The following is a 27,010-nucleotide window of genomic DNA, read 5'->3' on the forward strand; positions in this document are numbered from 1 at the left end:
GAAAATTTGCTCCTTACATTCTAAAGCCCTATCAATGCATGTGGGGCACAATGTAACAGGGGGTTCCACAATAGCATCCAAACACATAGGACATGTAATGTGTTCAATGTCCTCCATAAGAACAGATTTGAAATGCAAGCGTGGTCAAGTCACTGCTAAACTAATCAATTTTAGCAAAAAATTCAGTGAACTGTGTTCTTAATCCTAAACGTTTACACAGAGAACCCAAGTAATTGAAATAACTTAGCCTCAAAATAGGAGCAGTTCAATGTATGCTTTCACACACTTATCGTGGGCCCTGCTTATATCCCAAGTCACCTCTCCGCAGCTCAGCTGCGGTTCCTACCTGCCTCCGTGACCACCGCTATCCTCCAACAGCGTGACTGACCGCTTGCAGATAATAATGACAAGCGGACCTAGGAGCTGCACTAGAACACTGCCTTCAAGTACTCGTTAGTGTCAGAGCTCGATTGATGTGTAACTGCGCTATCTGAGCGCGTGAAGACAAGACCCGCCCATCGTGGGCATAAACAACATCAAACCCGGGAAGTTAGGAAAACAGAATTTATGTTTACCTGATAAATTACTTTCTCCAACGGTGTGTCCGGTCCACGGCGTCATCCTTACTTGTGGGATATTCTCTTCCCCAACAGGAAATGGCAAAGAGCCCAGCAAAGCTGGTCACATGATCCCTCCTAGGCTCCGCCTTCCCCAGTCATTCGACCGACGTAAAGGAGGAATATTTGCATAGGAGAAATCATATGATACCGTGGTGACTGTAGTTAAAGAAAATAAATCATCAGACCTGATTAAAAAACCAGGGCGGGCCGTGGACCGGACACACCGTTGGAGAAAGTAATTTATCAGGTAAACATAAATTCTGTTTTCTCCAACATAGGTGTGTCCGGTCCACGGCGTCATCCTTACTTGTGGGAACCAATACCAAAGCTTTAGGACACGGATGATGGGAGGGAGCAAATCAGGTCACCTAGATGGAAGGCACCACGGTTTGCAAAACCTTTCTCCCAAAAATAGCCTCAGAAGAAGCAAAAGTATCAAATTTGTAAAATTTGGTAAAAGTGTGCAGTGAAGACCAAGTCGCTGCCTTACATATCTGCTTAACAGAAGCCTCGTTCTTAAAGGCCCATGTGGAAGCCACGGCCCTAGTGGAATGAGCTGTGATTCTTTCAGGAGGCTGCCGTCCGGCAGTCTCATAAGCCAATCTGATGATGCTTTTAAGCCAAAAAGATAGAGAGGTAGAAGTTGCTTTTTGACCTCTCCTTTTACCAGAATAAACAACAAACAAGGAAGATGTTTGTCTGAAATCCTTTGTAGCATCTAAATAGAATTTTAGAGCACGGACAACGTCCAAATTGTGTAACAAACGTTCCTTCTATGAAACTGGATTCGGACACAAAGAAGGTACAACTATCTCCTGGTTAATATTTTTGTTGGAAACAACCTTCGGAAGAAAACCAGGCTCAGTACGTAAAAACCACCTTATCTGCATGGACCAGATAGGGCGGAGAACACTGCAGAGCAGATAACTAAGAAACTCTTCTAGCGGAAGAAATTGCAACCTAAAACAAAACTTTCCAAGATAATAACTTAATATCTACGGAATGTAAGGGTTCAAACGGAACCCCTTGAAGAACTGAAAGAACTAGATTAAGACTCCAGGGAAGAGTCAAAGGTCTGTAAACAGGCTTGATTCTAACCAGAGCCTGAACAAACGCTTAAACGTCTGGCACAGCTGCCAGCCTTTTGTGAAGTAAAACAGATAAAGCAGAGATCTGTCCCTTCAGAGAACTCGCAGAAAATCCTTTCTCCAAACCTTCTTGTAGAAAGGAAAGAATCTTAGGAATTTTTATCTGTAGTGACAGGAACAATGCATGAAATTGGTTGTAGAAGGTAACCTTGCTGATCAAACATCTTTTTAAGCAAACCCTCTAACCTTTAATCCATAGGATCTTGAAAGCACAACTATCTTCTATAGGAATAGAAGTGCGTTTGTTTAGAGTAGAAACCGCCCCCTCGACCTTGGGGACTGTATGCTATAAGTCCTTTCTGGGGTCGACTATAGGAACTAATTTCTTAAATATAGGGGGAGGACAAAAGGTATGCCGGGCCTTTCCCACTCCTTATTTACTATGTCCGCCACCCGCTTGGGTATAGGAAAAATATCGGGGGGCACCGGAACCTCTAGGAACTTGTCCATCTTACCTAATTTCTCTGGAATGACCAAATTGTCACAATCATCCAGAGTAGATAATACCTCCTTAAGTAGTGCGTGGAGATGATGAAATTTAAATTTAAAAGTTAAAAGTTACAATATCAGGTTCTGCTTGTTGAGAAATTTTCCCTGAATCTGAAATTTCTCCCTCAGACAAAACCTCCCTCCTGGCCCCTTCAGATAGGTGTGAGGGTATGTCAGAACAGATATCATCAGCGTCCTCTTGCTCTTCAGTGTTTAAAACAGAGCAATCACGCTTTCTCTGATAAGTAGGCATTTTGGAAAAAATGCATGCAATAGAATTATCCATTACAGCCATTAATTGTTGTATGGTAATAAGTATTGGCGCACTAGATGTACTAGGGGCCTCTTGTGTGGGCAAAACTGGTGTAGACACAGAAGGGGATGATGCAGTACCATGCTTACTCCCCTCATTAGAGGAATCATCTTGGGCAATATCATATCTATGGCATTATTATCCCTACTTTGTTTGGACATTATGACACAAATATATCACATATATTTAAATGGGGAGACACATTGGCTTTCATACATATAGAACATCGTTATCTGATGGTTCAGACATGTTAAACAGGCTTAAACTTGTCAACAAAGCACAAAAAACGTTTTACAATAAAACCGTTACTGTCCCTTTAAATTTCAAACTGAACACACTTTATTACTGAATATGTGAAAAAGTATGAAGGAATTGTTCAAATTTCACCAAAATTTCACCACAGTAACTTAAAGCCTTAAAAGTATTGCACACCAAATTTGAAAGCTTTAACCCTTAAAATAACGGAACCGGAGCCGTTTTTACATTTAACCCCTATACAGCCCCAGGAATCTGCTTTGCTGAGACCCAACCAAGCCCAGAGGGGAATACGATACCAAATGATGCCTTCTATAAGCTTTTTCAGTGGTTCTTAGCTCCTCACACATGCATCTGCATGACATGCTTTCCAAAAACAACTGTGCATTAGAGGCGCGAAAATGAGGCTCTGTCTATGACTAGAAAAGGCCCCCAGTGAAAAAGGTGTCCAATACAGTGCCTGCCGTTTTTATTAAAACAATCCCCAAGATTTAGCAACTATTAAAAGTAATAATCTGCCAAATATACTTAGTAAAGTAATCGTTTTAGCCCAGAAAAATGTCTACCAGTTTTTTAAGCCCTAATGAAGCCCTTTATTCTTTTACTTAAACTAAGAAAATGGCTTACCGGTTCCCATAGGGAAAATGACAGCTTCCAGCATTACCGAGTCTTGTTAGAAATGTGTCATACCTCAAGCAGCAAAAGTCTGCTCACTGTTTCCCCCAACTGAAGTTAATTCCTCTCAACAGTCCTGTGTGGAAACAGCCATCGATTTTAGTAACGGTTGCTAAAATCATTTTCCTCTTACAAACAGAAATCTTCATCACTTTTCTGTTTCAGAGTAAATAGTACATACCAGCACTATTTTAAAATAACAAACTCTTGATTGAAGAATAAAAACTACATTTAAACACCAAAAAACTCTAAGCCATCTCCGTGGAGATGTTGCCTGTACAACGGCAAAGAGAATGACTGGGGAAGGCGGAGCCTAGGAGGGATCATGTGACCAGCTTTGCTGGGCTCTTTGCCATTTCCTGTTGGGGAAGAGAATATCCCACAAGTAAGGATGACGCCGTGGACCGGACACACCTATGTTGGAGAAATGGGGATCCAACGCCACATACCAAAAAAAAATTACAGTGAAACACTCCATATTATATGTCCCCAGAATCAGCCAAACAGACTAATAAAGAAAGCTATGCCCATACATGTACTCGCAGTTGAGCAGTACAACAGCCTCCCAGCGCTTCCGATCATTGCAAATTATACCGGACTGTCAGGGAAACTTTAACCGCGTGTGGGATGTCATCTGCTTCTACTATTAATGACATTCCGCCCACTAGTATAGCAAGCCCCCCTTTTAGAGCCTATAATCACTGATCCTGTCTGTTTTGGATCCTGATCAAAATATAATAGGATAGCACAGTCATTTTCTGAGAATAAGCTATAAAGCCCCAGAAATAAAAAAGACTACACCTACCTCCATGCTGAGGAACAGCATGCAACTCTTCACAGTGTCAAGAGATCCACTCCTTCTCCTGAGGTCCTGTGAAGAAAGAAAAGGTCTTCGGAAAAATTCACTAAGTCCAGGTCCAGGTAGCACCAATATGGGAGGCGTAGTGAGAATAAAATCTCACAAGTTCCCCTAACTGGTTCTTCCAGAAGCTGCCCGGCAGTAACATAGTACACTTTGGCACCATTTAAAAATAAAAAACTCTTGATTGAAGAATCTAAACTAACACCTCACTTTACCTCGCTCCTATCACTAACACAGGCAAAGAGAATGACTGGAGGGGGAGGGAAGGGAGGGGCTATATATGCAGCTCTGCTGTGGAGCTCTTTGCCTCCTCCTGCTGACCAGGAGGCGATATCCCATAAGGATGAAATCCGTGGACTCTTCATATCTTGTAAAAGAAATATATAATCTTCTGTATGTTTACAATATATAGTCTTATGTATGTTTACAATCGCCTATGTACATATTGAATTACATTTAGCACATATTTGATAAAATGGATGCTTAAAGGGCCATAATAATCAAGAAGTGACATGCTCCGATTCATCAAAATATGTAAGTAGAAGTATCGATCAGAAATCCCAGAGCACTGCTGATCACAAGTGGAAACCACAGATGATCTAATCAGTAGTGTTATTTCTAAATCTGAATCAGGACATAAACTGTTCTGTGGGGCCTGGTCAGTGCTTCTTCTATGTGTTTAACCCAAAGAGGGGTTAGAACATGTAATTTCTTTACTTTTATGACCTTTTAAGCATCAATTTTATCAAATATGTTCAATTGTACTTCAATATCAACATAGGCTATTGCAAAATAGAGAAAATTATATTTCTTTCATGTAAGTGGCAAGAGTCCATGAGATAGTGATGTATGGGATATACATTCCTACCAGGAGGGGCAAAGTTTCCCAAACCTCAAAATGCCTATAAATACACCTCCCACCACACCCATACCTTAGTTTTTACAAACTTTGCCTCCTAAGGAGGTGGTGAAGTAAGTTGTGGTTGATTTCTTCTGTGATAGGGGCTTCTAAGCATTCTGAAGCCCAATTCCTCTCAGAGTACAGTTTTTGTCAGAGGGATGTGAAGGGAGTATTGCCTATTGATTTTATGGTTTCACCCATGGAAAATCTATTCAAAGGCTCTCTGTAATCGGTCGCAGGGATTCATGCTCTGTCTCCCTTTTCAGATTGACGATATACTCTTATATACCATTACCTCTGCTGATATTTTTCAGTACTGGTTTGGCTGTCTGCTATATGTGGATTGGTGTCTTCTGGTAAGTATGTATAATTTTTTAAGACACTCTCAGCTATGTTTGGCGCTTTATATTATATTGTAAAGTTTTAAATATATGTGTTTGCTTATATTTGCCATGAGTCAGGTCTATGTATATTCCCTTTTTTGCAGACTATCAGTTTCAGTATGGAAATTATGTTTGGGAAGATTAATTTAATTTTTTCTTACCTGTGGTTACAGTTCTTTCAATTTGACTTTGTTTTCCCCAAAAATTCTGTGGGCAAACTAGGCTCGCGAGGATGCAAAATTACGTTTTTTATGGCGTCATTGTTGGCACAAAATATTTTTTGGCGCAAAGTTGCGTCTATAGTGACGCAAGTCTCGTCATTTTGTGCGTCTTTGTTGACGTTAGTTCCTTTGGCGCAAAGTTGCACTTGTTATGACGCAAGTTGCGTCATTTCCTGGTGTTAGCTTTGGCGGCAAAACATTTTTCACTTCCTTTTGCGTAATGCGTCATACGTGGCCAAATTTTTTTGTATATAGCTCTTCTTCCTTTAATACTTCTGGTTCTCTTTAAAATTTTAAGAGCTATGATGCTTATTTTCCTGCATCTTACTTTAGCATAAGCATTTTTACCCATTCCTTAAACTGCTATATGAGGAAATTGGATATTTTGTTTAAATGTTTTTTTTTTTCTTTTTTACATTTTGTAAGATGTCTCAGTCTAATCCTGCCTCTGATGTTGCTTTAAAAACCATGCTGCCTGAACACAGTTCTACCAAAGCTAAGTGTGTCTGCTGTAAATTAGCTGATATTATTTCTTCAGCTCAATTATGTGGCATTTGTCATGACAAGCTGTTGAATTCTGATAATGTTTCTATTAGTACAAATACATTGTCTGTTGTTACTTCAACCTCTAATGTACCTGATATTCCTGCAGATGTAAATAATTATATTGCTGCAGCTATAGAAAAGGCTATGTCCCTAAAGTTGATGGGGCTATTTCCACTCTTGCCAAATGTACTACTATCCATATTTATTTCTTGACATGGTGAGTCCACGGATCATCATCAATTACTGTTGGGAATATCACTCCTGGCCAGCAGGAGGAGGCAAAGAGCACCACAGCAAAGCTGTTAAAGGACCAGTACACTCAGTGAAATAAACTCCAGTATCTTCAATTGAGCAGTTGTCATGACTATAAAAATGTATACTGATGAATACATTTTGCAAAATTCTGTATAAATTTTACCTTTTGTAACACTGCTTGTAATTGCAGCTTGACGATTGTGGAACACCCAAGCAAAAGGGCTGTACTTCCATGCTACTTTACCACGCCCCACAGCCTATCCAAACCACTTATCTAATGATATGCAAATAATTTCCCTTAGAAATGCTCATTCTTTATTCAGCCACAATCTCCAAGCAACAAGCAGGGGGCATAGAAAACAATTGTATTTTCTTTGTAATTGTATGGGTGATTATTTATAAATAAAATAACCAAATTATCAGTACTAAAAAAAATATTACCATCAAGATTTATAATTGTTTTCTATAACTCCTGTTTGTTGCTTGGAGATTGTGGCTGAATACACAAACAGCGGTTATAGAAAACAATTATGAATTTTGATGGTAATATATTGTGAAATAAAACTGAAATAAAACCAAAAGCAGAAATAAAACCAAGATTAGAGCATTGTATAAATTCTAACAGCTAGATGTGTTACATTTGCAAAATAAACAAATTTGATGTTGCTATTCCAACTCCAAAAATAAATTTGATGTTGCCATTTCAATACCAAAACTAAATTTTAAATACTATGTTGCTATTTCAACACCAACTCTAACAGCTAGATGTGTTGGCATACATTGTCAATGTAAAAGTTGAATTGAAAAAAATAAAAATAATTTGATGTTGCTATTTCAACATCAAAAATACATTTTCAATTGTATGTTGTTATTTCAACACCAACCAATTCTAACAGCTAGATGTGTTGGCATACATTTGCAATGTAAACACATTTTATGTTGCTATTCCAACTCCAAAAATAAATTTGAACACCAAAAATGAAATTTTAAATTGTATGTTGTGATTTTCAACACCAATTCAAATGTATGCCAACACATCTAGCTGTTAGAGTTGGTTTTGAAATAACAACATACAATTTAAAATTTAATTTTTGGTTTTTAAATAGCAACATGAAATTTATTTTTGGAGCTGAAATAGCAACATTTTCCCCCAATTTTTACATTGAAAATATATGCTAACACATCTAGCTGTTAGAGTTGGTTTTGAAATAACATGCAATTTTAAATTTTATTTTTGGTGTGTAAATAGCTACGTAAAATTTATTTTTGGAGCTGAAATAGCAACATAAAATATAAATAAATGTGCAATCATTGTGTGACAGTAATTTTCAAGGGACACAAAACAACATTATTGCTCTGCAAAGTGACTCTCTGTGCTTTATGCTGCTCTAATATAGGTTACAATGCACAGCCACCCTATGATAGATGAAACAGACCTATATGATAGATGACACAGACATTTCTCAGGGTAAAACTGTACACACAAACACATAGATAAAAACATACATTCACACAAACACCCACGCATACATACAAACACACTCAAATATATACACAAATACACACACACACACACACACACACACACAAACACACACATACTCATAGACACAAATACACACATAAATGCACACAAATAAACAAACATACACACACGCACACTAAACACACACCACAGTTACAATAATACCATTCTGCTATTTATATGGTAATACAAATGAGTACTCTGATGTTTATTATTTTCATTTTTCAACAATAAAAATAAATACTGGGGCTATCAGAATCAGGCAACCTGACACTGAAAGCCCCAGTATTTTTTTTTTAATTGTTGAAAGATGAAAATAATAAACATACAGAATGAAGAAATAAGATTTTTTTTCTGTAGTGAGATAACACTGTACATCACCACCTACAAATGAGCAGCAATTAGCAGGTCAGGTCAAAGGTGACGTCCTCCCAGGCCGACCTACATCAGTCAGCTCAGCTGCTTCTCTAAAAGAAGGGCCGCTGCCTGCTTACCCGCTCTGATTGGACACATCACGGTCGTAGCCCATGGAAACCGCACCACCACTGTGTGCCTGCCTTACTCTCAAACACTTGTTTTGGAGCAGAGACACACCAGTGTTGATGCGGTTTGTATTTGAGACTAACTGGTCTGGCCCATATGATATGGTTGCAAGTTGTGATGGGCGGCATATGCATGTACAAAACACAAAAACACTCACAAGAAAGACAGAGAGGGGGGAGAGAGAGAGAGACATAGAGAGGGGAGAGAGAGGGGAGAAAGAAAGACAGAGAGGGAAGAGAAAGAGACAGAGGGGAGAGAGATACAGACAGAGACATAGAGGAGTGAGAGAGAGAGGGGGAGAGAGAGACACACACACAGAGAGATAGAGGGGGGAGAGAGAGAGAAACACACAGAGCAACAGAGAGGGGGAGAGAGAGATACAGAGAGGGGGGAGAGAGCGGGGAGAAAGAGAGGGGGGGAGAGAGAGAGAGAGGGGGGGGAGAGAGGGGGGGGGAGAGAGAGAGGGAGAGGGCCCGGGGAGAGAGAGAGGGGGAGAGAGAGAGACAGATAGGGGAGAGACAGAGAGGGGGAGAGATACAGAGAACACACACATTACTCTGTAGCAAATTCTAAAAATGTTTACCCTGAAATACTTTTATAATCCCCTATTAGCCAAAGTGGAGATCGCTCCTTCTACCTTAGGAACCGTCTGCCACGACTCCTTAATGGAGTCCCCTATAGGAAATATCTTCTTAAAAATAGGAGATGGAGAAAAAGGAATACCAGGTTTCTCCCAGTCTCATGCAATAATCTTTGTAGAACGGTCTGGTACTGGAAAAACCTCCACCGCAGAGGGAACATCAAAATACTTGTTCAGCTTACTAGACTTTTTAGGGTTGACTACGATAGTCGTGTCGGTGTCGTCCAAAGTAGCCAAAACCTCCTTAAGTAATAAGCAAAGGTGTTCTAGTTAAAATCTGAAGGATACAACTTCAGCATCAGAAGAAGGAATTACACTATCTTAATCTGAGATTTCACCCTCAGACGCTACTGACATGTCTTCTTCCTCAGACTTTTGAGAAAGGACACCCTGGGTAGCCACAACTTGATCAGAAACCTTACTAACTCATTCCTTAAGTTTCCTTTTACGCAGGATGGGAAAAGCTGACAATGCCTCAGATACCACAGAGGATACCTGGGTATCAATGTCCTGTAAAAAAAATCCTACCAGATTGCAACAGGAAACGCAGGGCACTGCATGCGGAGACTGAATAGGTTGGGACGCTTGAGGAGAAAGCTGCCGGCATATCTGTAAAGGAGACACCTGAACAGCATTCGCCTGGGCTAATGGTGGCTCATAATCAAACATTTTATCTCTATAACTTAAGATTCTCTCAATGCATGAGGAACAAAAAACAGAATTTATGCTTACCTGATAAATTACTTTCTCCAACGGTGTGTCCGGTCCACGGCGTCATCCATTACTTGTGGGAAATGTTCTCCCCCACAGGGAAAGGCAAGGAGAGCACACAGCAAGAGCTGTCCATATAGCTCCCCCTCTGGCTCCGCCCCCCAGTCATTCGACCGACGGTTAGGAGAAAAAGGAGAAACTATAGGGTGCCGTGGTGACTGTAGTGTATAAAGAAAAAATTTTTTCAACCTGATTAAAAAAAACCAGGGCGGGCCGTGGGCCCGACACACCGTTGGAGAAAGTAATTTATCAGGTAAGCATAAATTCTGTTTTCTCCAACATTGGTGTGTCCGGTCCACGGCGTCATCCATTACTTGTGGAAACCAATACCAAAGCTTTAGGACACGGATGAAGGGAGGGAGCAAATCAGGTTACCTAAACAGAAGGCACCACGGCTTTCTCCCAAAAACAGCCTCCGAAGAAGCAAAATATCAAATTTGTAGAATTTGGCAAAAGTGTGCAGAGAAGACCAAGTCGCTGCCTTACATATCTGGTCAACAGAAGCCTCGTTCTTATAGGCCCATGTGGAAGCCACAGCCCTAGTAGAGTGAGCTGTAATACGGTCAGGAGGCTGCCGTCCGGCAGTCTCATAAGCCAAGCGGATAATGCTTTTTAGCCAGAAAGAGAGAGAGGTAGCAGTAGCTTTTTGACCTCTCCTCTTACCAGAGTAAACGACAAACAAGGATGAGGTTTGTCTAAAATCTTTTGTTGCTTCTAAATAGAACTTTAAAGCACGAACATCTAAATTGAGTAATAAACGTTCCTTCTTTGAAACTGGATTCGGACACAAAGAAGGAACAACTATTTCCTGGTTGATGTTCTCGTTGGAAACAATTTTTGGAAGAAAACCATGCTTAGTACGCAAAACAACCTTATCTGAATGGAACACCAGATAGGGTGGATCACACTGCAAAGCAGATAATTCAGAAACTCTTCTAGCAGAAGAAATAGCAACCAAAAACAGAACTTTCCAAGATAGTAACTTAATATCTATGGAATGTAAAGGTTCAAACGGAACCCCTTGAAGAACTGAAAGAACTAAATTTAGACTCCAAGGAGGAGTCATGGGTCTGTTAACCAAAGCCTGAACAAAAACTTGTACATCTGGCAAAGCTGCCAGTCGTTTGTGCAACAAGACGGATAATGCAGAAATCTGTCCTTTTAGAGAACTAGCTGACAATCCTTTATCCAAACCTTCTTGGAGAAAGGAGAGAATCTTTGGAATTTTAATCTTACTCCAGGAGAATCCTTTGGATTCACACCAACAGATATATTTTTTCCATATTTTATGTTAAATCCTTCTAGTCACTGGTTTTCTGGCTTGGACCAGAGTATCAATCACAGAATTTGAAAACCCACGCTTGGATAAAATCAAGCGTTCAATTTCCAAGCAGTCAGCTGCAGAGAAACTAGATTGGGATGTTCGAATGGACCTTGTACTAGAAGGTCCTGTCTCAAAGGTAGCTTCCATGGTGGAGCCGATGACATATTCACCAGGTCTGCATACCAAGTCCTGCGTGGCCACGCAGGAGCTATCAGAATCACCAAGGCCTTCTCCTGTTTGATCCTGGCTATGGGCCTGGGGAGGAGAGGAAACGGTGGAAACACATATGCTAGGTTGAACGACCAAGGCGCCACTAATGCATCCACTAGAGTCGCCTTGGGATCCCTGGATCTGGACCCGTAGCAAGGAATCTTGAAGTTCTGACGGGACGCCATTAGATCCATGTCTGGAATGCCCCATAATTGGGTTAACTGAACAAAGACCTCCGGATGGAGTTCCCACTCCCCCGGATGGAAAGTCTGACGACTCAAATAGTCCGCCTCCCAGTTGTCTACTCCTGGGATGTGAATAGCAGATAGATGGCAGGAGTGATTCTCTGCCCATTGGATTATCTTGGTTACTTCCTTCATCGCTAGGGAACTCTTTGTTCCCCCCTGATGATTGATGTACGCAACAGTCGTTATGTTGTCCGATTGAAATCTTATGAACCTGGCTTCCGCTAGCTGAGGCCAAGCCAGGAGCGCATTGAATATAGCTCTTAGTTCCAAAATGTTTATCGGGAGAAGCGACTCTTCCCGCGACCAATGGCCCTGAGCTTTCAGAGAGTCCCAGACCGCGCCCCACCCCAAGAGGCTGGCGTCGGTCGTGACGATGACCCACTCCGGTCTGCGGAAACTCATTCCCTGAGACAGGTGATCCTGGGTCAACCACCAGAGAAGCGAGTCCCTGGTTACCTGGTCTACTTGAATTTGGGGAGACAAGTCTGTATAGTCCCCATTCCACTGATTGAGCATGCACAGCTGTAATGGTCTTAAATGAATTCAAGCAAAAGGAACCACATCCATTGCTGCGACCATTAGTCCTATTACTTCCATGCATTGAGCTATGGAGGGTTGAGGAATAGAGTGAAGAACTCGACAAGCTTTTAGAAGCTTTGTCTTTCTGACGTCTGTGAGAAAGATCTTCATTTCCACAGAATCTATTATTGTTCCCAGAAAAGGAACCCTTGTGGACGGTGACAGTGAACTTTTTTCTATGTTCACTTTCCACCCGTGAGATCTGAGAAAAGCCAACACAATGTCTGTATGAGCCCTCGCTTTGGAAAGAGACGACGCTTGGATTAGGATGTCGTCTAGATAAGGTGCTACAGCGATGCCCCTCGGTCTTAGGACCGCTAGAAGGGACCCTAGCACCTTTGTGAAAATTCTGGGAGCGGTGGCTAAACCGAATGGAAGAGCCACAAACTGGTAATGTTTGTCCAGAAAGGCGAACCTCAGGAACTGATGATGAGATTTGTGGATTGGGATATGCAGATACGCATCCTTCAGATCCACGGTAGTCAAAAATTGACCCTGCTGGATTGTTGGTAAGATTGTCCGAATGGTTTCCATCTTGAAGGATGGAACTCTGAGGAACTTGTTTAATATCTTTAAATCCAGAATTGGCCTGAAAGTTCCCTCTTTTTTGGGAACCACAAACAGGTTTGAGTAAAACCCTAGACCTTGTTCCCCGGAGGGGACTGGGTTTATCACTCCCATCTTTGATAGGTCTCTTACACAATGTAAGAATGCCTGTTTCTTTATCTGGTCTGAAGATAAGCGAGACAGGTGGAACCTTCCCTTTGGAGGAAGTCCCTTGAATTCTAACAGGTATCCCTTGGAAACTATCTCTAGTGCCCAGGGATCCAGAACATCTCTTGCCCAAGCCTGAGCGAAGAGAGATAGTCTGCCCCCTACCAGATCCGGTCCCGGATCGGGGGCTACCCCTTCATGCTGTCTTGGTAGCAGCAGCAGGTTTCTTGGTTTGTTTACCCTTGTTCCAGCCTTGCATGGGCTTCCAAGCGGGTTTGGGCTGGGCCGCGTTACCTTCTTGTCTAGCGGCAGTGGAGTTATTAGCCGGTCCGTTCCTGAAATTGCGAAAGGAACGAAAATTAGACTTGTTCTTAGCCTTAAAAGGCCTATCCTGTGGGAGGGCATGGCCCTTACCCCCAGTGATGTCTGAAATAATTTCCTTCAATTCCGGCCCAAAAAGGGTCTTACCCTTGAAAGGAATATTCAGTAACTTAGTCTTGGACGACACGTCTGCCGACCAGGATTTTAGCCAAAGCGCCCTCCGCGCTACTATAGCAAAACCTGAGTTTTTTGCCGCCAATTTCGTTATTTGAAAGGCGGCATCCAATATAAAGGAATTAGCTAACTTTAATGCGTGAATTCTGTCCATGACTTCTTCATAGGAAGTCTCTTTCTGGAGCGACCTTTCTAGTTCTTCCAACCAAAAGGACGCCGCTGAAGTGACAGTAATAACACACGTAGCTGGTTGAAGGATGAACCCTTGCTGAACAAAAATCTTTTTAAGCAATCCTTCCAATTTTTTATCCATAGGATCTTTGAAAGCGCAGCTGTCCTCTATAGGAATAGTTGTGCGCTTCGCTAGTGTTGAAACAGCTCCCTCAACCTTTGGGACCGTTTGCCATGCGTCCCTTCTAGGGTCTACTATGGGAAACATTTTCTTAAATATAGGAGGTGGGGCAAAGGGTACACCTGGCTTCTCCCACTCCTTTTCCACTATGTTCGCTACCCTCTTAGGTATTGGAAAAGCGTCGTCGTGCACTGGGACCTCTAAAAATTTGTCCAATTTGCACAACTTCTCTGGTACTACCATGGAATCACATTCATCCAGAGTAGCTAATACCTCCTTAAGCAAAGCGCGGAGATGTTCTAGCTTAAACTTAAATGCCACTAGATCAGGTTCTGCCTGTTGAGAAATTTTTCCTGAGTCTGAAATTTCACCCTCAGACAGCCCTTCCTTCACAGCCAATTCCGATTGATGTGAGGGTAAAATAGATAAGGCATCGTCAGCGTCTGATTGTTCATCCTTTTTATCTGTATTTAAAACTGAACAATCACGCTTTCTCTGAAAAACTGGCAGTTTGGATAAAAGATTTGCTATAGAATTATCCACTACTGCTGATAATTGTTGCATAGAAATAAGCACTGGCGCGCTAGGTGTCGCCTGCACGGGCAAAGCTGGTGTAGACACAGAAGGAGAGGATGTAGAGCTATCCCCACTACCTTCATTAGATAAATCATCTTGGGCAACATTATGAAAAATAACAGAGCTGTCCTGATTTTGTTTGGACGCTATGGCGCATTTATCACAGACACTCGAAGGGGGAACCACATTTGTCTCTATACACACAGAACATAGGTTATCTGATGGAACAGACATGTTAAACAGATTTAGGCAGTGCAATAAAAACGATTTTAAACAAAAACGTTACTGTCTCTTTAAATAATAAAATGACACATTTATTTCTGAATGTTCAAAAAACTATGAAGGCAATATCCGATTTTTCTGAAATTTGGACCCCAGTGTCTTAATGCTTAGAAAGTATTGCACAGCAAATATGGAGACTCTAGCTCTTAAAACAAGCTAATTGTTGGATTTAACCGTTTTTACACACCACAATCCCAGCTACAGCCTTGCTGCAGCTTTTTACCTTCCTTAGGGGTCACCATTCACAGAAAAAAGCCTTTTGGAGTCACTTTCTGAACCACAGGACCCTCTCACATGAATCTGCATGCACTGCCTTGAAATTCAACTGCACAGCTGAAGTGCCAAAATGAGGCTTCCTCCCTCAGCACACTAGAGTGAAGGGGCCTTCCTGACTAGATTTAGGTGTCTAAAACAAGCCAGATCAATAAAAAACGTTCCCAAGTGTATGTGAGCTTACAAAATATTTCAAATGGTATAATATTGTAATAAAAACCAATCGATTTAGCCCCTAACAGTGTCTACCAGCATAAAAAACAAAAAGGGGAAGCCTGTTATCTTTTTTGCTGAGGTGAAAGAAAAATGGCTTACCGTTTCCCCTGAGGGGAAAAATGACTGTCATCTAGCATTAGCCTGTGTTGTTAGAAGGAGACTAGTCATACCTGAAGCAGATGAGTCTGCAAACTGTTACCCCCAACTGAAGTTCTCTTGTTTCAACAGTCCTGCGTGGTAACAGTAATGGATTTTAGTTACTTGTGCTAAAATCATAGCCCTCTTAAACAGAAATCTTCATCACTTTTCTGTTATAGAGTAAATAGTACAAGCCAGCACTATTTTAAAAACAGAATTTATGTTTACCTGATTGAAACTGGTTTCGGACACAGAGAAGGTACGATAATCTCCTGGTTAATGTTTTTGTTAGAAACAACTTTTGGAAGAAAACCAGGTTTAGTACGCAAAACCACCTTATCTGCATGGAACACCAGATAAGGAGGAGAACACTGCAGAGCAGATAATTCTGAAACTCTTCTAGCAGAAGAGATTGCAACTAAAAACAAAACTTTCCAAGATAATAACTTAATATCAACGGAATGTAAGGGTTCAAACGGAACCCCCTGAAGAACTGAAAGAACTAAATTGAGACTCCAAGGAGGAGTCAAAGGTTTGTAAACAGGCTTAATTCTAACCAGAGCCTGAACAAAGGCTTGAACATCTGGCACAGCTGCCAGCTTTTTGTGAAGTAACACAGACAAGGCAGAAATCTGTCCCTTCAGGGAACTTGCAGATAATCCTTTTTCCAATCCTTCTTGGAGGAAGGATAGAATCTTAGGAATCTTAACCTTGTCCCAAGGGAATCCTTTAGATTCACACCAACAGATATATTTTTTCCAAATTTTGTGGTAAATCTTTCTAGTTACAGGCTTTCTGGCCTGAACAAGAGTATCGATAACAGAATCTGAGAACCCTCGCTTCGATAAGATCAAGCGTTCAATCTCCAAGCAGTCAGCTGGAGTGAAACCAGGTTCGGATGTTCGAACGGACCCTGAACAAGAAGGTCTCGTCTCAAAGGTAGCTTCCAAGGTGGAGCCGATGACATATTCACCAGATCTGCATACCAAGTCCTGCGTGGCCACGCAGGAGCTATCAAGATCACCGACGCCCTCTCCTGATAGATCCTGGCTACCAGCCTGGGGATGAGAGGAAACGGCGGGAACACATAAGCTAGTTTGAAGGTCCAAGGTGCTACTAGTGCATCCACTAGAGCCGCCTTGGGATCCCTGGATCTGGACCCGTAGCAAGGAACTTTGAAGTTCTGACGAGAGGCCATCAGATCCATGTCTGGAATGCCCCACAGCTGAGTGACTTGGGCAAAGATTTCCGGATGGAGTTCCCACTCCCCCGGATGCAATGTCTGACGACTCAGAAAATCCGCTTCCCAATTTTCCACTCCTGGGATGTGGATAGCGGACAGGTGGCAGGAGTGAGACTCCGCCCATAGAATGATTTTGGTCACTTCTTCCATCGCTAGGGAACTCCTTGTTCCCCCCTGATGGTTGATGTACGCAACAGTTGTCATGTTGTCTGATTGAAACCGTATGAACTTGGCCCTCGCTAGCTGAGGCCAAGCCTTGAGAGCATTGAATATCGCTCTCAGTTCCAGAATATTTATCGGTAGAAGAGATTCTTCCCGAGACCAAAGACCCTGAGCTTTCAGGGATCCCCAGACCGCGCCCCAGCCCATCAGACTGGCGTCGGTCGTGACAACGACCCACTCTGGTCTGCGGAATGTCATCCCTCGTGACAGGTTGTCCAGGGACAGCCACCAACGGAGTGAGTCTCTGGTCCTCTGATTTACTTGTATCTTCGGAGACAAGTCTGTATAATCCCCATTCCACTGACTGAGCATGCACAGTTGTAATGGTCTTAGATGAATGCGCGCAAAAGGAACTATGTCCATTGCCGCTACCATCAACCCGATCACTTCCATGCACTGAGCTATGGAAGGAAGAGGAACGGAATGAAGTATCCGACAAGAGTCTAGAAGTTTTGTTTTTCTGGCCTCTGTCAGAAATATCCTCATTTCTAAGGAGTCTATTATTGTTCCCAAGAAGGGAACCCTTGTTGACGGAGATAGAGAACTCTTTTCCACGTTCACTTTCCATCCGTGAGATCTGAGAAAGGCCAGGACTATGTCCGTGTGAGCCTTTGCTTGAGGAAGGGACGACGCTTGAATCAGAATGTCGTCCAAGTAAGGTACTACAGCAATGCCCCTTGGTCTTAGCACAGCTAGAAGGGACCCTAGTACCTTTGTGAAAATCCTTGGAGCAGTGGCTAATCCGAAAGGAAGCGCCACGAACTGGTAATGCTTGTCCAGGAATGCGAACCTTAGGAACCGATGATGTTCCTTGTGGATAGGAATATGCAGATACGCATCCTTTAAATCCACCGTGGTCATGAATTGACCTTCCTGGATGGAAGGAAGAATAGTTCGAATGGTTTCCATCTTGAACGATGGAACCTTGAGAAACTTGTTTAAGATCTTGAGATCTAAGATTGGTCTGAACGTTCCCTCTTTTTTGGGAACTATGAACAGATTGGAGTAGAACCCCATCCCTTGTTCTCTTAATGGAACAGGATGAATCACTCCCATTTTTAACAGGTCTTCTACACAATGTAAGAATGCCTGTCTTTTTATGTGGTCTGAAGACAACTGAGACCTGTGGAACCTCCCCCTTGGGGGAAGCCCCTTGAATTCCAGAAGATAACCTTGGGAGACTATTTCTAGCGCCCAAGGATCCAGAACATCTCTTGCCCAAGCCTGAGCGAAGAGAGAGAGTCTGCCCCCCACCAGATCCGGTCCCGGATCGGGGGCCAACATTTCATGCTGTCTTGGTAGCAGTGGCAGGTTTCTTGGCCTGCTTTCCCTTGTTCCAGCCTTGCATTGGTCTCCAAGCTGGCTTGGCTTGAGAAGTATTACCCTCTTGCTTAGAGGACGTAGCACTTTGGGCTGGTCCGTTTCTACGAAAGGGACGAAAATTAGGTTTATTTTTTGCCTTGAAAGGCCGATCCTGAGGAAGGGCGTGGCCCTTACCCCCAGTGATATCAGAGATAATCTCTTTCAAGTCAGGGCCAAACAGCGTTTTCCCCTTGAAAGGAATGTTAAGTAGCTTGTTCTTGGAAGACGCATCAGCCGACCAAGATTTCAACCAAAGCGCTCTGCGCGCCACAATAGCAAACCCAGAATTCTTAGCCGCTAACCTAGCCAATTGCAAAGTGGCGTCTAGGGTAAAAGAATTAGCCAATTTGAGAGCATTGATTCTGTCCATAATCTCCTCATAAGGAGGAGAATCACTATCGACCGCCTTTATCAGCTCATCGAACCAGAAACATGCGGCTGTAGCGACAGGGACAACGCATGAAATTGGTTGTAGAAGGTAACCCTGCTGAACAAACATCTTTTTAAGCAAACCTTCTAATTTTTTATCCATAGGATCTTTGAAAGCACAACTATCCTCTATGGGTATAGTGGTGCGTTTGTTTAAAGTGGAAACCGCTCCCTCGACCTTGGGGACTGTCTGCCATAAGTCCTTTCTGGGGTCGACCATAGGAAACAATTTTTTAAATATGGGGGGAGGGACGAAAGGAATACCGGGCCTTTCCCATTCTTTATTAACAATGTCCGCCACCCGCTTGGGTATAGGAAAAGCTTCTGGGAGCCCCGGCACCTCTAGGAACTTGTCCATTTTACATAGTTTCTCTGGGATGACCAACTTGTCACAATCATCCAGAGTGGATAATACCTCCTTAAGCAGAATGCGGAGATGTTCCAACTTAAATTTAAATGTAATCACATCAGGTTCAGCTTGTTGAGAAATGTTCCCTGAATCAGTAATTTCTCCCTCAGACAAAACCTCCCTGGCCCCATCAGACTGGGTTAGGGGCCCTTCAGAAACATTATTATCAGCGTCGTCATGCTCTTCAGTATCTAAAACAGAGCAGTCGCGCTTACGCTGATAAGTGTTCATTTTGGCTAAAATGTTTTTGACAGAATTATCCATTACAGCCGTTAATTGTTGTATAGTAAGGAGTATTGGCGCGCTAGATGTACTAGGGGCCTCCTGAGTGGGCAAGACTCGTGTAGACGAAGGAGGGAATGATGCAGTACCATGCTTACTCCCCTCACTTGAGGAATCATCTTGGGCATCATTGTCATTGTCACATAAATCACATTTATTTAAATGAATAGGAATTCTGGCTTCCCCACATTCAGAACACAGTCTATCTGGTAGTTCAGACATGTTAAACAGGCATAAACTTGATAACAAAGTACAAAAAACGTTTTAAAATAAAACCGTTACTGTCACTTTAAATTTTAAACTGAACACACTTTATTACTGCAATTGCGAAAAAACATGAAGGAATTGTTCAAAATTCACCAAATTTTCACCACAGTGTCTTAAAGCCTTAAAAGTATTGCACACCAAATTTGGAAGCTTTAACCCTTAAATTAAAGGAACCGGAGCCGTTTTGAACTTTAACCCCTTTACAGTCCCTGGTATCTGCTTTGCTGAGACCCAACCAAGCCCAAAGGGGAATACGATACCAAATGACGCCTTCAGAAAGTCTTTCTAAGTATCAGAGCTCCTCTCACATGCGACTGCATGCCATGCCTCTCAAAAACAAGTGCGCAACACCGGCGCGAAAATGAGGCTCTGCCTATGCTTTGGGAAAGTCCCTAAAGAATAAGGTGTCGAAAACAGTGCCTGCCGATATTATTATATCAAAATACCCAAATAAAATGATTCCTCAAGGCTAAATATGTGTTAATAATGAATCGATTTAGCCCAAAAAAAGTCTACAGTCTTAATAAGCCCTTGTGAAGCCCTTATTTACGATCGTAATAAACATGGCTTACCGGATCCCATAGGGAAAATGACAGCTTCCAGCATTACATCGTCTTGTTAGAATGTGTCATACCTCAAGCAGCAAGAGACTGCTCACTGTTCCCCCAACTGAAGTTAATTGCTCTCAACAGTCCTGTGTGGAACAGCCATGGATTTTAGTGACGGTTGCTAAAATCATTTTCCTCATACAAACAGAAATCTTCATCTCTTTTCTGTTTCTGAGTAAATAGTACATACCAGCACTATTTCAAAATAACAAACTCTTGATTGAATAATAAAAACTACAGTTAAACATTAAAAAAACTCTAAGCCATCTCCGTGGAGATGTTGCCTGTACAACGGCAAAGAGAATGACTGGGGTAGGCGGAGCCTAGGAGGGATCATGTGACCAGCTTTGCTGGGCTCTTTGCCATTTCCTGTTGGGGAAGAGAATATCCCACAAGTAAGGATGACGCCGTGGACCGGACACACCTATGTTGGAGAAATAACAAACTCTTGATAGAAGAATAAAAAACTACAACTACACCACAAACTCCTCGCCATCCCCGTGGTAGATGCTACTTGTTCAGAGCGGCAAGGAGAATGACTGGGGGGCGGAGCCAGAGGGGGAGCTATATGGACAGCTCTTGCTGTGTGCTCTCCTTGCCTTTCCCTGTGGGGGAGAACATTTCCCACAAGTAATGGATGACGCCGTGGACCGGACACACCAATGTTGGAGAAAGGAACTGGAGGTTCCACCTAGGCATGAAAACACAACTGGCAAGTGACAATTTGTAAAGCCTCTTGATCCATTTTAGCAATAATGATGATAAAAGAAAAAATAAAATAAAACTTTTTTTATTTCAACTTAATATAAAAGTACTGTGCCTTTAAGAAATGATTAATATTGTTTAAGCGTAGGCAAACAAAAAATGAAATATCCCCAGGCAACCTCAGCAGCTTTACTGAGGTGCCTACCTGTCCTGCAGCCCTTAGAAGAAAATTTCCCTTTACAAATAAACTGATCCGGACCTGCAATGGCAGCGCAATGGAGAGAGACACTGGAGCAGCCGACAACTACGTCACAACTCCTCAGCCGCTCTCCCCACAGTCGCAACTGAAAGCACGCCAAAGGAGAGAAAAACCGCCACTACAAGGAGGGACCCTTTTATGTACGGAGCGGTCCTAGCGGTTAAAGTCTCCTAGCTGCCTGTAACGACTTGTGCAGTAAAAAACAGGACATGCCAAACAATTAATGACAATAAATAAAGTAGAATCCGTATGTCAAACGGAGAAACTGAGCCACCATAAAATCCCTGCTCCTCACAGTCTCAAATGCCCGCAACACTAGCAAATTAACCCCTTACATGAGAGTTAGTTTAAAATGTCCCATAACGTTAAAGACAGCCCATAGCTGCTAAAAGTGCCAGATTCTCTTTAAAAGAAAAAATAAAAGGCACTTACCTGAAAAATGCTGTCCAGCAGCAGGACAGCTCACCTGGTTTGAGAGGGTGTAGCATCTCACATGGACCTGTGAAGAAAGAAAGAATCTGAGTAATCCTACTCAGGCTTTCTGATTAGGGTAGCAAATTCTTGAGAAAACGCAGTGAGGATTGTACCACACAAGTTCCCAAGTTCTCAAAAGCCACCACTGCCATACTGAAGAGACTGACATGGACTAAGGCTAGACCCCAGAAAGAACAGAGTAAACCTACTCTGCTTTTAAAATAATAAAATCTTGATTGAAGACTTCATATCAGACACCTAAAACTTCACCTTCTCCTTGCACTACAGGCAAGGAGAATGACTGGGGTTTGTGGGTAGGGAAGTGATACTTAACAGCTTTGCTGTGGTGCTCTTTGCCTCCTTCTGCTGGCCAGGAGTGATATTTCCAACAGTAATTGATGATGATCTATGGACTCACCATGTTATTAGAAAGAAAGCTTATTTACATTCTGGTTATATTCTTAGACCTGCCATTTCTATTGCTGATGTGGCTGCTGCTTCAACTTTTTGGTTTAGCTTGTTAGGTAGAAGATTCTGATTTGTCTAGCATTGTTCTTCTGCTTCAACATGCTAATAATTTCATTTGTGATGCTATATTTGGCATTATTAAGATCAATATTAAAGCTATGTCTTTAGCTATTTTAGCTAGAAGAGCTTTATGGCTTAAATATTGGAATGCTGATATGGTGTCTAAATCTAGATTACTATCTCTATCTTTCCAGAGTAAGAATTTATTTGGTTCTCAATTGGATTCTATTATTTCCACTATCACTGGGGGGAGGGAGTTTCTATACCCCAAGATAAAAAGTCTAAGGGTAAATTAAGGCTCCTAATGGTTTTCGTTCCTTTCGTCAGAATAAAGAACAAAAAAAACACTCCTTCCCCTAAGGCCTCTGGTTCCAATTGGAGGCCATCTTCAAATTGGAATAAGACCAAAAAAACAAACAAATCCAGCCCCCAAGACTGCATGAAGGTACGGCCCTCAATCCAGTTCAGCTGGTGGGGGGCAGATTGAAATTATTTCAGGAAATTTGGACAGGTTCTGTTCAGAATCAGTGGATTCAAAATATTGTGTCTCAAGGGTATCGAATAGGTTTCAGAATAAGACCTCCCGTGGGAAGATTCTTTCTTTCTCATGTTCCAACAAATCCTGTGAAGGCTCAGGCTTTTCTGAAATGTGTTTCAGATCTAGAGCATTCAGGGGTGATTATACCAGTTCCTCTCCAGAAACCGGGTTTGTGGTTCTATTCAAAGCTATTCATTGTCCCAAAGAAAGAGAATTCTTTCAGACCAGTTCTGGATCTGAAGTTTTTAAATCGTTTTGTAAGAGTCCCAACTTCAAAGTCAAGATGGTGACTATAAGGACTATTCTGCCTTTTGTTCAGCAAGTCCACAATAGACTTACAGGATGCTTATCTTCATATTCCAATTCATCCAGAGCACTATCGTTTATGAGATTCTCTTTTCTAGACAAGCATTACCAATTTGTCGCTCTTCCATTTGGCCTAGCGACAGCTCCAAGAATCTTTTTGAATGTTATCGGTGCCCTTCTATCTGTAATCAGAGAGCAGGTTATTGCGGTGTTTCCTTATTTGGACGATATCTTGGTACTAGCTTAGTCTTTTCATTTAGCAGAATCTCACACAAAACAACTAGTGTGGTTTCTTCAAAGGCATGGTTGGAGGATCAATTTACAAAAGAATTTCTTGATTCCTCAAATAAGGGTCACCTTTTTAGGTTTACAGATAGAGGCAAATGAAATTGGTTTTAGCTTGTCTCGATCATTCCCTTCAGTGGCTATGTGCATGGAAGTTTTAGGTCTTATGACTGCAGCATCGGACGCGATCCCCTTTGCTCGTTTTCATATGAGACCTCTGCAGGTTTGCATGCTGAATCAATGGTGCAGGGATTATACTCAGATATCACAATTGAAATACTTAAATCCTAACATTCAACTCTCTCTGTCTTGGTGGTTGGACCATCACCGTATTGTTCAAGGGGCTTCCTTTGTTCGTCCTTCCTGGACTGTGATTTTAACAGATGCAAGTCTTACAGGTTGGGGAGCTGTCTGGGGGTCTCTGACAGCACAAGGGGTTTGGAAATCTCAAGATGTGAGGTTACAAATCAATATTTTAGAACTACATGCTATTTTTAGAGCTCTTCAGGCTTGGCCTCTATTAAAGAGAGAAGTTTTCATTCATTTTCAGACAGACAATATCACAACAGTGGCATATGTCAATCATCAGGCAGGGACTCGCAGCTCTTTAGCAATGAAAGAAGTATCTCGGATACTTTCTTGGGCGGAGTCCAACTCTTGTCTAATTTCTGCGATTCATATTCCAGGTGTAGACTATTGGGAAGCGGATTATCTCAGTCGTCAGACTTTGCATCCGGGGAGTGGTCTCTCCATCCAGATATGTTTCATCAGATTGTGCAGATGTGGGGTCTTACAGAAATAGATCTGATGGCCTCCCATTTGAACAAGAAACTTCCCAGATATCATTCCAGATACAAGGATCCTCAGGCGGAGATGGTGGATGCTTTAGCAGTTCCTTGGTTTTACGTACCTGCTTACATTTTTCTGCCTCTAGTTCTTCTTCCAAGGGTGATCTCCAAGATCATAATGGAACAATCTCATGCGTTTTTGATAGCACCAGCATGGCCTCACAGGTTTTAGTATGCGGATCTTGTCCAGATGTCCAGTTGCCAACCTTGGCCACTTCCTTTAAGGCCAGACCTTCTGTCTCAAGGGCCGTTTTTCCATCAGGATCTCAAATCTCTAAATTTGAAGGTATGGAAATTGAATGCTTAGTTCTTAGTCATAGAGGTTTCTCTGACCCAGTGATTAACACTATGTTACAGGCTCGTAAGTCTGTTTCGAGGAAGATTTATTATCGGGTTTGGAAAACCTATATTTCATGGCGCTCCTCTCTTAATTTTTCTTGGCATTCTTTTAGAATTCCAATGATTTTACAGTTTCTTCAGGATGGTTTGGATAAGGGTTTGTCTGCAAATACTTTGAAGGGACAAATTTCTGCTCTCTCTGTCTTATTTCATAGATTAGATTGCTAAACTTCCTGATATTTACTGTTTTGTTCAGGCTTTGGTTCGTATCAAACCTGTTATTAAGTCTATTTCTCCTCCTTGAAATCTCAATTTGGTTTTAAGGATTTTGCAGCCTATGCATTCTTTGGATATTAAACTACTTTCTTGGAAAATATGATTTCTTTTGGCTATCTCTTCTGCTAGTGGCCGGCTCTCTCTTGTGAGTCTCCTTATCTGATTTTCCATTAAGATAAAGCTGTTTTACAGACTTCATTTAAATTTTTGCCTAAAGTTGTGAATTCTAACAACATTAATAGGGAAATGGTTGTTCCTTCCTTGTGTCCTAATCCTAATAATTATCTTGAGAGATCTCTACATTATTTGGATGTGGTAAGAGCTTTGAAATACTATGTTGAGGCTACTAAGGATTTCAGAAAGACTTCTAGTCTGTTATTTTCTCTGGTTCCAGGAAAGGTCAGAAATCCTCTGCCATTTCTTTGGCATTTTGGTTGAAACTTTTGATTCACAAAGCTTATTTGGACGTGGGCAGTCTCTGCCTCAGAGAATTACAGCTCATTCTACTAGATCAGTTGCTACTTCTTGGGCTTTCAAGAATGAAGCTTCGGTTGATCAGATTTGCAAAGCAGCAACTTGGTCTTCTTTGCATACATTTACTAAATTTTACCATTTTGATGTATTTGCTTCTTCAGAAGCAGTCTTTGGTAGAAAAGTTCTTCAGGCAGTTGTATCAGTTTGATTCTTTTGCCTATGATCTGAATTTTTAATTTTTTTTTAAAGAAAACTTTATTATTATTTGGATTTAATTTTTCAGCGGAAATAGCTGTTTTTATTTTATCCCTCCCTCTCTAGTGACTCTAGTGTGAATTTTCACATCTTGAGTATTATATCCCATACGTCACTAGCTCATGGACTCTTGCCACTTACATGGAAGAAAACATAATTTATGTAAGCACTTACCTGATAAATTCATTTCTTTCATAGTGGCAAGAGTCCATGAGACCCACCATATTTTTTGGTGGTTATGTTTTTTTAGTATAAAAGCACATTATTTTTTCCAGTTCCTCTTTTTGTATGCTTTTTACACCTCACTACTTGGCTTTGCGTTAAAGTAAGGCATGAGTGTGGTGGGAGATGTATTTATAGGCATTTTGAGGTTTGGGAAACTTTGCCCCTCCTGATAGGAATGTATATCCCATACGTTACTAGCTCATGGACTCTTGCCACTATGAAAGAAATTAATTTATCAGGTAAGTTCTTACATAAATAATGTTATTTTCAATACAAACAACACTTGACATTTTTAAAGCACAACATATGCATTTTACTAAAGGTTGCTTCAGCCTTTAAAGAAAAAAAACCAATACTACTGGAATTTTGAGTTTAAAGTCCCTTTAACTGTCCTTAGTCCCAGCCCACATCATCATATCTTACTTCAGGTATCCATAAGGCACAGCTAACATGGACCCACTTTGTCCCACTTCTTGTAGGCTTCAAAGCCCCCCCTCTTTTAGGGCAAAGTAAACATTTTGCTTGAACTCCAAGGGCACAACATCGACATAACCAGCTTCCTGTGGGGACTTTAAGGATCCCATAACAAGCCTGAAAATGCAATAGAAAAAAATGTTTATATGAGATTGGTTTACATTTTACCTAATTCAGTGTTATTAAATGACACAGCATAAAAATAATTTAAAATATAAAAACTAAAGGTTTAACTATATATTACATAATATTGTTCATGATTAATTAGGCATAAAGAACGCTCATTTAGCAGCTGACCAGGGTGAGAGATATCCTAGCTCCCTGAGATGGGATATTGCAATTAAAGAACTTTACAGCAACATTTTCCTTTTTTTATGAAAACCATAGAGGCTTCCCAATTATGAGCTAGAATATTTTTGCAGAAATATGGTGTATCTCTATATAAAACACTGTAATGTGTGAAATATGTTAAGAATTTTCCAATAATGAAAACCACATTTCAAGTCAATATTAATCCCTATGACAAGGTGATCAATTGCACATAAAGGCGCAAGGAGATCAGGAACAACACAGGGACCCTTGAAGTCCTGCAGATATGCTTCTAGCATGAAAAACATCAGTCCCAGATTTCAGTCTCATAGGCCCCAT

At 41.5% G+C, this 27,010-nt stretch overlaps 1 protein-coding gene across 1 annotated transcript in view; it reads right to left on the bottom strand.

Moving 5' to 3' along the window:
• Nucleotides 1-27,010, bottom strand: part of JADE2 (jade family PHD finger 2) — a 1,034,250-nt gene that overhangs the window by 226,518 nt on the left and 780,722 nt on the right. The window contains exon 7 of the mRNA XM_053717215.1: nucleotides 26,312-26,479. Within this exon, the coding sequence (XP_053573190.1) occupies nucleotides 26,312-26,479 (168 nt within the window). The remainder of the gene's footprint in view (nucleotides 1-26,311; nucleotides 26,480-27,010) is intronic.

The sequence above is a fragment of the Bombina bombina genome, chromosome 6, assembly GCF_027579735.1.
Source record: "Bombina bombina isolate aBomBom1 chromosome 6, aBomBom1.pri, whole genome shotgun sequence".
NCBI classification, from domain to species: Eukaryota; Metazoa; Chordata; class Amphibia; order Anura; family Bombinatoridae; genus Bombina; species Bombina bombina.